This window comes from Argopecten irradians, chromosome 2, assembly GCF_041381155.1.
Source record: "Argopecten irradians isolate NY chromosome 2, Ai_NY, whole genome shotgun sequence".
Classification (NCBI taxonomy): Eukaryota; Metazoa; Mollusca; class Bivalvia; order Pectinida; family Pectinidae; genus Argopecten; species Argopecten irradians.
This window is the reverse complement of record NC_091135.1, coordinates 15,426,548-15,438,430: the sequence shown is the minus strand read 5'-3', so window position 1 is coordinate 15,438,430 and position 11,883 is coordinate 15,426,548. Positions and strand designations below refer to the sequence as shown.

General features: G+C 35.3%; 1 protein-coding gene across 1 annotated transcript; it reads left to right on the top strand.

Annotated features, from left to right (window-relative positions):
- The first annotated feature begins 9,699 nt into the window (after positions 1-9,699).
- Positions 9,700-11,207, top strand: LOC138314575 (signal recognition particle subunit SRP54-like). The gene is made up of 2 exons (XM_069254977.1): positions 9,700-9,859; positions 10,621-11,207. Exons 1-2 carry the CDS (start codon positions 9,808-9,810, stop codon positions 11,109-11,111), a joined length of 543 nt encoding a protein of 180 aa, XP_069111078.1. The 5' UTR covers positions 9,700-9,807; the 3' UTR covers positions 11,112-11,207.
- Positions 11,208-11,883: the final 676 nt, after the last annotated feature.

Sequence of the window (11,883 nt, the reverse complement as noted above, 5' to 3'; positions counted from 1 at the left end):
GTCCACTTCCGATTTGACTAAATTACGGATCACGAGTATGTGAAAAGAAATTAAACAAATAATTATCGTGAAATATCCATTTCAAATACATTATATACCTTAAATATCGATGGCTAACTTTGATAAACGATAACTACTTCTTTTATGTAATTAAACAATTTAAAGACACCTTTAATCTCCAACAATATAAGGCTATACGAGTTGCTTCCCTTTGAACAAGAACCGGTTAGGGAAAACCACTTTTTTTTCAGGACATCATATACATTGTAGGCCCACTAAAATATCTGAGAGAAGGCCTATATTTGCGACAAAATATTTTCAAGTAGAATATAAATATCTATAATATGAATGATTTCAAAAAAACAATTATATTAGTTAAATCAATGGCTAAATGTTTGTTGCAAACAACGAATTAATTAGAAAAAAAACAAACAAACGAAAAAAGACCCGAAAACTAGATATATAATTAATCCTGTGATATTTAAAACCAGAGCAAGAGCCAGTACAAAACCATCAAAGTTCAATGGTTAATCAGATGGATGAGTGTTTTTTCATTGACCTCTACCCTCCCACATGCTACATGTAACTTCTAGAGCATTACATTTTTAAAGTAGACAGGCGCATACGTAGCTAAAGGATTTTTTTCCAGACGCGCGGTGGAGGCGCGAGAAGTTATTGAAAGGGGTCCCAACTCTCTCCGAGAAAAAAATGAATGTCTGGATTTCAAATAGTGTCATTTGGTTACTTTGGGGGATTTTTGCGTGATCTACCATTATGCAAAATAGTGAATAGCCAAAATATTTAATATGCAGATATACCAGCATATTAAATTATACATTTATATTAGTCTCGTGTTGTTATGGGAAATTAAATCATATTATACAGTTGTTTCATGACTTTTCAGTCAACAGTCAAAACTCTTTCCCTCGGTGTTGGGACCAACCCCATAAACTGTATCCCTCGGCCTCGAGAAACAGTTCCTCGAGAAACAGTTCATCGGGTGGTCCCAACACCTTGGGAAAGTGTTTTGTTACCGGAACCACTATCTTAAACCTATCACTGAGCTTCTTGTGAGAAAGACTTTCGCCGAAAGAATACCGGTATTTGGGTCGATCCGGCACGCCGGTGTTTATGACGTCAACATTTAACTATGACGTCAACAATAAACGCATGCAAACGTTCCGCCCGGTCATTTACATTAATATAGAGAGTCCAAGTTAAAATCATATCTTCGATTACGCTCTGATCATTTCACGCTCCAGCGTAGAGTATCAGAGCGTAATCGAAGATATGTTTTAATCAGATTGATAGAGAGTCAAGTAACAATTTAAAATATGGACTCATTTTCATAGATGGCCTGGGTAAGTTATCTTTTATGCTAATTTCATTAATACGGAATTCATTCAATCGATTTATGAGAAGATCTTTTCTTTGTTCAGATCACTGATCATGGTTTTTTTTTCTCTCCAAAGAAACTTGATTTATGGAAACGTGTGATTGTACAAAATACATCACCAAATCAAAACTCAAATACTCATGTTCTCCATAAAATGATCTCCTTACTCCACGAACTGCCTAGACAAAGTTTCTATCATGTAATAAATTTCATATGAATCTTGATTTAATACTCCTACAATTAGCTGACAACCCCTTAGGGACCTAAAATCACCCAGATAGTTCAAACGGACCCCTTTTGACTTACAATATCACCTTACTTTTGATTCTATTCGATTCAATTTAAATACTTTTTATGAAAGTGTCATATGTAAGTGCACAATATATTATGCGGGTAATAATATTCAGTCTTTATAAGACGCTAACATACCAATTCTGATATCAGTCAGAGTTACCTCCCCTCCCCTCACTCGCGTTAGACGAAGGTTAGTGACCATTGTATAGACCAAATATAATAAAAAAAAATGAACGGTGTCGGCAATTGTGTAAAACGCTAATCGTAATTATTTGAAACAAAATTTGTCATCCTATCGCTATAAAATATTCCTGACTTAGATATGGGATGATAGATGGTAAAATTGGTTGTGGGGATCCATACCGATGTATTTACCTGCAAATGATAAAAATCTGTATATTTCCATATATTTCCCAAAATTGTTAATTTTCCCTTTTCTGGATATTATCTCCCAGGAGTCTCCATTTTAATTCGATACTCTGCAACCAGCATTCGGAACCGAAAAAAACTCAGCTTAACCGCATGCGTATAGGCTATTAGGATCGCCTTATTTGTCTTTCTAAACCCCCGTCTATAGCAATAATATTCATTACTTTCTGCGAAGTAGCGGTAACTTGAATTGCTAACAGACGGAAGGACGGAAGGACGACAGACCACGGAAAAAATAGCATACTATCTGACGTATCGACAAAAATATATACTTATAATACACATATCTCTATTTATTGTCATGAATTCATTTATCTATTTTAATTAGCGATATCTGTATTAAAATCAGACAGTGGCGTAGGAAGATGAAACGTCATGGGGGGGGGGGGGGGGAAGGTCCTCAATATTTTGTAAACCCCCCCCCCCCCCGCCACACCTTCAGTAATTCAACTCCCAACCATATAATACATGCTTTATGTTCATTTTTTATAGACAGTGGGGTCGCTAAAAGGAAATTAACGAATACGTGTGAGCGTCGAAGGCGCGGAATTTTGGCGTTTTATTAGGGGTCTAAGGGTGACCCCCGGGATGAGTTTTATGTATTTTGATGATTTTGCGATCGCCCGAAAGCGCGAGATTTTGGTGTTTGGGAGGTCCGGGGGTCTCCCCCGGGAAAAAATTACGATTTAGAATGGCTTAGATGAGTTTTACGATGCATTTTGATGAATTTGCGAGCGCCCAAAGGCGCAAGAATTTGGTGTTAGGGGGGTCCGAGGGTCTCCCCCGGGAAAAAATTACGATTTAGAATGGCTGAGAAGAGTTTTACGATAAAGTTTAATGATTATAAAGCGTTCTTAACATGGTAATTTTTCGATTTAAAGCTACCTGCATTTAGAAATGATAATTGTGTCGTCATAACATTATGCAACCCTACTCGATCTGAATATACCGGCTTCACACCATCGACACATTGTTGTGTAACATAAAAAAATTAATTAATTGTCTCGCTAAGACATAAACAAATTGATCTTTTAAGAGATATTTTTTTTAAATAGTACATAGAATCCATTGATGGACATTTTTAGTCTAGTTTGTGTGTACTATTTAAGGTTTGACATTATGTGCTTGAACGTTTTAGGAAATGCGCCGCACAGCGGAAAAAATTCTAGAATGAAGTACGAAAAATGTGTAGGAGGACCCTTTTTTCTTTCAAATAAGCATTTTTAGAAAATTTCAGTCGGCGAAAATGGGGGGGGGGGGGGGCAAAAAGACATGTTTGCCCCCCCGTTCCTCACCCCTCCCTCCCCCCCCCGCTTCCTACGCCCCTGTCAGAGATATATGTATTAAAATAACAGATTTTTATATTTTCTTCTCAGATATCTCTAATAAATAAAAGGTGACAATAAATGAATACATTTGTAAATAATTAATTTTCTCCTTGTTTCTGGCTTTCTGATTGGCCTATTCATGTTTTCATTCCATGATAAAAAAAAAATCCGAGAATGGCGCGGAAACCCGACGTTATCGTTACGTCACAATAGAAACATTGACGTTGCGTATCGATTTGGAAAAAATAATCCCTTGGAAAAAATCAATGGAATCGTACGTGTAAACGTATTTCATTTTATAAAGTAGCCTGGTAATTAATTATAAGTATTGAAGTTACTATTTTTTAATTTCATCGGGTTATGAAATAAATTTTGTTTGCAAGCGTTTGTGAGAAGCGGATTCTCACAAACGTTTGCAAACAAATCTTATTTCATAACCCGATGAAATTAAAAAATAGTGACTTCAATGCTTAATTAAAATACAGGTATATGAATTTAATGGGTAAAATCCAATAGGAAAAGTCAAAATGAATACTCGTCAAGTTAAAGCTTTTAAAAAACTGGCCATGTCTTCTTTTTTTCAAGGCCTTATTTCCGCCATCATTTTAGCGATTTCCTTTTTACAAATGTCAATTGCTAGTAAAAACAAAAACTGTTGGAGAAGAGCAAAGCTCATCGCTGACAGCCTTCAACGTTGTATGGTCTGTACTTGCTAGACTTTAGGAAGAAGAAAGTTAGTTAGGAAGTAAGAAGATGAAAAAAGATAAGAATCTAAATTAAATTCGCCTTTTACGATCATGCAATTGTGACAGTAGGTACAATTCTTACGTCCTACCTGTATCGACAGCTAAATGACTAGTTTAAACACAATTAAACATTAGCAAATGCCTGCATGAAGAAAAATTTTCCAATATTAAATTATCATTGTGTTTAGAATGGAATAAAAAAAGAAAATTAATTTTTTTTTGAAGTTTTTCTGCAAACTGTACTGTATACATTATATCAACGACGTATAAACAGCCACGAACATTTACAAATGTGAAATAAAATGGCAGACCACAGCTTGATTTCTTGGTTTGATTTTGTGTAGTGTTTGTACTGAATAGTAGATGTAAATATTATGATTTTTGGCAATACTGTCAAAATTATTTGTGAGCTCTTATTTGGACATTGGAATATGATTAAAGTATTTAAGCATTGCAAATATGGTAATTTTTTGTGATGAATAACATATTAAAAGCTCTTCTTGATTCGTGAGTATAAAAAATACGACACTTTGACCATTTCAACCAGTGTTATAAGTATCTGGCGCTTATAACCACAGGGACTTGTAACGTAAGTTGTGAGAAAGTCTGCTGTGTATACATGTGTACTATATACTATATAAAGTCAATAGTATATAGTAAGTTACACATGTATACACAGCAGCCTTTCTCACAACCTACGTTACAAGTTCCTGTGCTTATAAATTATATAGAGGATATGCCTTGTTTCATGATATCATTTATATTTCATCGAGGAAGGTGGAAACTTTGATATTTTTCACGAGTGCGAAGCACGGATGAAACACATCGAAGTTTCCACTTCCCAATATGGAATATTAGAATATCCCTATATCCTTTATATCCATGTATGATATTTTTGCTCTCATACCTCGACGATTTTTTGCAATTTTACTAGATGTCTACTATGGTTTTCCGCCATTTTGAAATAAATTCGAAAAAAGCTACTGCAAGTCAATTCTCCATACACAAAATATGCGTGATATTTTAAACCCAAATCTCGTTGTTTGTAACTTTTAAAGTAAATCCAGTCTAGTTTCTGAAAAAATGTTAAAATTGTACCGAGAAAATATTAATTTTGTTAACACTGTGACGTCACGAGGCTGCGTTGCATGGGTAGCGTTGCAATACAACAGACTAAGGCGACATAAGTGTATTGCTCGAGATCAACCAGTATTACATGTGAAAGTATGAGAGAATATAAGTCTCTTTCATACATGCGTATGAAGGATAGGGATATTCTACCCGAGGGTCACAAAATGTTGTAAAACCCGAGGATTGTCTCATACCTCGCCATTTTGAAATAAAATCGATAAAAAACGCGACTGCAAGTCAAACCTCTACACATAAAAAATTGCGTGATATTTTCAACGCAGATCCTGTTGTTTGTATCTTTTTAAAGTAAATCTAGCTTAATTTCAAAAAGAAAGTGTGCCTAGAAAATAGTAATTTGTTGACGCTGTTAAATCAGGAAGCTTTATTGCATGGATAGCCATGCAATACAGCTTCAGGAGACATGGGTGTATTACCATGGACCAGCCAGTATGAATCACTTTTTATATTTCATTTCATGTGATCTACAAGGTGCTCCTTTTTAACCCTTGTTTTTCTATACAGTTTCTTTTTTGTTGGTTGATTAGGCTTAATTTCATGCCTTCTAACGTTGTCTTTGCTGTTCATGTTTTTAAATCTTTTATTTAATTAAAGCTTATCAATAACATAGTTATGACATTAACAACAAATATGCTCCCCAGTATTATTCTGTAGAATGCACAGCAAACATAACTGCGGTCACTTTGCTCCATTTTTACAGAGACGCTGCTTTGATGGTGTGTTTTGTAAGTTTTCACTTTAGTGTCCACAGTGACATGTTTTTGGTAAATAGCATAACAGGATAAAACACACACACACACACACACACAACACACACAAATATATATATATGCATTTTAATCGCTGCTGTCACCATTCACCTCATATTTATTTCCTCTGAACTATACAAATGATGATTTCTTTGCAACCAAAGACAGCAGTCAACCGAACAGTCGATAAATATGTCCATGTCAGTCATTGTAGATTAATATTTGGTCCTGCTGGTATGGCGTTAGAATTGTACCTGCTGCCCATAGTGAATGATCGTAAAAGGCTACCAAATTTAGGATATTATTTTTTCTCTCTTTTCCAACTGACTTTATTCTTCCTAACGTCTCCCTTGACAGCACCTCACTTTTGGCCTTCTGTTGAGCGCTCGTCACTGTGGGAAAGGCTGTGGGTTCTGTTCCCTGGCCGAGACAAACAATTGTCTATAAAAGTGATAGTTTTTGTTCCTGCTTAGCACTCAGCATAACAAGACCGATTCACCTGTTATATAATGTGACCGGGTGGAGTGTGTTGCTTGGTGTCTGGTGTCTTCGGCGGCATGCTTCATTGATATAGCACTATAAAAGGGCAATATCTCACAAAAACACGTATCTCGCACTTCACACAATACATCATTTATGCTTAGCGCTAGGCAGGAGCATGCAGGACTTTTCCATGAGACATAACCTAAAACCTTCATAGGGATTGGGGGTGGGGGGTGGGAGGTAGGGATGTGCTCAACTGAAAGCCAAATGTGAGGCGGTGTCAAGAAGAGAAAATATAAAATCCCGAATTTAGTAGCCGTTTATAAGCATATATTAAAGATGCTCCACCGCTGACAAATGATATTTTTTCACTATCAAAAACACGAGCAGACGATTTAGTATTTTTCTTCAGTTACAAAAGTTACTTACTTTTGAAACACCATTGAAAAGTTTGAGCTTCTAATTTTACTTAAAGTTAAAGTTACAAAAAATAATTAATTGCATCCCGAAAAAAATCTGTGGCACTATATCCTATATGGAATTAAGTACTGATTGCGCATGCACAAAAGGCAAAATAAATAATTTTATATTATTTTTTTGTGTTAATTAAACATATATATATACGATTAAACACCAATTATTGTTAAAGAGATCAATATCATTTATGCTCTGTCGGCGGTGGAGCATATTTAAGGTCAGCAGGTACAATTGTAAATCTCTACCTGCAGAAAAAACTTAAACAACCTAAAACGAATGAATGAACATCACCTTTCATAAATAAAGTAGTTACAACAATTTCCTCAATTTTCATTTTATTAACTTTGATAAAATGCATAATGTTGGAGGTATTTAACATAAATCTTGGCATATGATCATCCAGTAATTCACAGAATGCACGGTTTCATTGCATATTTGTAAGTATCCATATATAATTTATAACCGATGTTTTTATGGTTTATGGTGTGAAATACAAGAAGAAATTATGAAATTTATTGGTTCTTTAACATAAACATGAATATTATGCTTTTGACAAAACATGCTAGCGGGGGAACATTAGCGTGGGTCGATTCAGCCGTTCCACAAATTTTGTGTTGAAATAGAGTACCATGTAAGATACCAGTTCAGTAGGTAAGATATTGACAGTTACTTGCAAATTAAAAATCGTGCATTGCATGAATAAAGATATCAGTGCTACTGCAACATATATTTTGATGTCAGTAATATGTAGATTTACATGGAAAATTAATAAATAACTATAAAATACATATAGATTTAGGGTGTATGTCCGTTTATGGCCCAGCCTTAGACTGTTATAGTGAGTAACAACTATAAATCTCGGGTTTTATGAGGCTGGTGAGGTCCATGACTGTTTGGTGACGTTATTTGTACTAATATCACCCCTGGACATCTCTGTATTGAGCTACTCCAATCAACAATATTAATGTATCAAAACTACAAGCTCTAAATTATTACAGGTAGTGGCGAAATTCGAAAAAGTCGTGGTATTTTCATCATCAAAATTTAGTGGATAGGGGTAACTTTTACTGCTTTTTGAGCAGAACAATGAAATGACTGTGTGATATTATTTCTTAAAGAAAATAATGGTTTTGTTAATTAATCATACTTATCAGACAACCAATCGGAAAATAGTGCTAAAGTTTGTCGTCCGGAAGGTCAAAACGGTAATTTGTTTGTTTGTTTGATTAATTAAGGTCCTATTAACTGCCAGGGTCATGTAAAGACGTCTCTCATGTTAAAATGATAAAATGCTGGTAAAATCAAAATTTGTATAAAATCACAATCTTTAATTCACCATAGTTTAAAGGCTAAGGCATGCAAACCCAAAATATTATTTTAATTCCTTTTTCAACTTTGACCTGAACTACTATTTCCAAAAATCTATATTGGAAAATAGTTAGTCATTGAAAATGATTTACTTCTTAGCAGAGAAGATCTTTAAGCGAGTTTTCGCGTTAAAGGTTTGAAATATAAAAAGTAAGTTAACTATCTAGAGTCAAACTGTCTTAACAATTTCTGACCATATCTATGATACGTACGTGGTCGATGATGCTTCCCAGAGATGTCACCTTTATAGAGTTTTTTAAAGTGATAAAACATTAATGTTATTCTAAGTTTATCAGAAAATACGAAGGAATTTGGTAATAATAATTTTCTATTGTTGTAATTAAAGATCGTATAAAACGTCGATAGTTGATGTATTGCTAACACTCAAATTGTTTTTTACACGAAGATGCTGCTTAGCTAGTTTATTACTGATTTAAAAAATAATTTCTTAGACTAAATTGGTCGTTTAAAAAGGGTTGAATGGAAATTTGGTCATATTCGGAATTTTATCAAGTTAAAGTGTTAAGACAATATTCAAGAAAATAGTTCTAGACGCAATTTCTTTGAATTAATTCAAACTGTTGATGGATCGTTCGGTAATACCATTAACAAATGAATCATTACCACAAGTCGTTTTATCGACCTGATAAATTGATCAATAAACTTCTATGATTTTGTAATTTACTGTTTATAATGCTATAACAGATTTCAGCTTAGCAATGTCAAAAACATTATTTTGATGCAAAAGTGAAATGGTAAATAAACTTTGTTGACCTGCCACCAATAACAAGGGCTACTAAAATAAGAGTAACAAACAGGTATTGCAGGTGGACACGTTTGTTATGAATATAAATCAAATGTTATTGTCCTATAGTACTATTACCAGTCCAAAGACTAGCCATAAGACACATAAATAAATTGGACACACGATCACACGACAGAGCTGGTAATTGTTGTTCGTGATACAGTCACTCCTGTCTCGTACCATGAGACATTATTTAGGTTAATAGGACTAATTAGGCTGCACCTGCAGTCTGATATGACAACCGTAATTAATTCCTTACATGAAGCTAACTGTTGTACACGGTCTGTAGTGCCGCTGGACATCACAAATGACCGCATCTTCCAGACTGACATTTCGTGTCTGTAGAAAACGATGTGTGTTAGTGACATGACAGGTTGCTCTGTTACTTAAACCTATCCTCTGTCCTCAGACTGACAGACAATGTCATCTATAATACATTCAACAAGTGATAATGACCTTTGACCTTTTTTTCAAGGTTCCGTCGACTATAAAACGAATGAACAAAGAGATATTGGTCAGCTCGTTACTTGCCGTACTAGCTCACCGACCGACTACCTGAATCTTCCCCGACTCAATCTCCAAAATGTGGACAAAGGCAGTAATTCTCGTCCTTCTAGGACTCACACTACAAACCGGTAAGTTTTAGTGTAGTTTATAACTTTTAAGTATTAATCATATATTTGATCTTCAATTTGTTGTAACCCTTACACATATGATCATACGGACAAAACGATTGCATATCGCACTTAAACATGACATCAAAAATGAACCGTGTGGATGGTTGTGTTTAGCTGCAAATTGTTCCGACTCTTTCCAATCGTAGAAATATATTGCACAAGCCGGATAATCAATTGCATTCACGTAATTTCTCAGCTTCAAGTATTAATTTGCTACACTACAAATTCACAGTGAAATGTCTATCCTATGATCTTTTTAAACTATAAATTGTGGTTATAAAATAGTGTGATCCGTATAAAAGTCTTTGACTGAAATATATTGAGTGATTTGTCGTTTTGAAATAGCTAGCTGCCCTTTGCACAATACACGGCGATCACGATTTAATTATCAAATAGTGTAAATCCTATAAAATTACCAAAACGCCAGAATAAGAGTAAGGATATTTGATGCGTATGAATGAATAAGCTTTGCATTTATTACGTACGAATGTGTATAAATCAATGGTTGTATTGTTTATATCGTGGCATATCCCGTATAACGACATAGTAACAAGTCATGTCTACAACGACGTCAGTGAGACCGATGGTTTAGAAACTTATTTGTTACAGTTCAAATTTTATTATCAATATATAATATTATGAAATTTGTTTAATAATGCCTTTTATGTCATTTAGAAAAAAGAACATAATATTATAAGAAAGTTTGTTTTTCTTTACAGTTAACTGCCAGATGGCTAATGCTATGGAACAGTTGATGAGTAATCCCATCTTCCTCATGAGTATGATGCAGAACCAAAATCAAGGTTCAAACAGCGGATCCTCTTCATCATCCGGAAATGCAGGCGGAAGCGGAAACAACCTCAGTAACATGCTCATGCAGGCCGCCATGTTCGACATGATGGAGTCTGGAGGTATGGCCGGTATGGCTGGTATGGCCGGTATGGCCGGTATGGCCGGTATGGGCGGTATGGGCAACATGATGGGAGGTATGCCTGGTATGATGGGAGGAATCAACCCAATGGTCCTCGCTGCCGCCAGCGGAGAGATGAACCCCATGATGACAATGATGATGCCTGGTATGGGAGGACTCTCCAGTATGATGGGAGGTATGGGTAGGATGATGGGACCTGGAGGCCGACCCATGGCCAGGCCCGCTGCCGGAGGTAATCGAGTAGGAGCTGCTGCCGGCCGATCTGCAACATCTGGTTAAATATTTGGAACTCTGACTAAATTATTAAATTATTTTGTTGTGAATATTTTTGAAATCAACTGTTAATTGTTGCTGTAATAAAACAACAGAAAACTAGTGGTGTTTTATTTGTATTTTTCGCCTAGTGTTTCTATACCTGTAAAGATATATAATCACAAATAATTTGGAAGACACCAGTGAGTGATACATGTCTAAATACCAATACTGTACAATAATGGACGTAGAACTGTCAGGCGGCACAGACAGTCTACAACAACAAATCTCGGTATTCTTTCGACGTATCAATATACTATTACCTTTTATTTTCACACGTCTGGTGGTGTCCTTGATATATTGAATCAGCACCCAAAATTTATGATGCAGGGTCAACTTACATTTACGGATACACGGACAATTTTGCATTTATAATTAATCAGATATTTGGTTGATGACTTTCATTTTGTTTGCTGGGTGGTATATGTCATGCCAGATTTAGCAGGTGACGAGTATGTCTTCCACGGATCATATTAGAATAAATCGATATTAAGGCCAACGGAACAAAATATATCTGTAAACCATCGTTTAATTATATGTACGAACTGACTCATATGTTCTCCATATCTAGACTAATAGTTGTAGCTCAAGAATACGCCTATCAATCGGAAAGCTGTTGCTAGAGCATACTCCTATTTATCGGATACTTACTGCGCCATTGTCAATGATTTATTGCATCACTGACTTTATGTTAGTACAACATAGATTGACAGCATCGTCCAATAATACCTCGGGGTCT

Excerpts from the sequence above, each read along its gene's own strand:
- LOC138314575 (XM_069254977.1), top strand. The coding sequence starts at position 9,808 with ATGTGGACAAAGGCAGTAATTCTCGTCCTTCTAGGACTCACACTACAA. Across the intron at positions 9,860-10,620 it reads AGGACTCACACTACAAACCG|TTAACTGCCAGATGGCTAAT; the intron begins GTAAGTTTTAGT and ends TTTTCTTTACAG.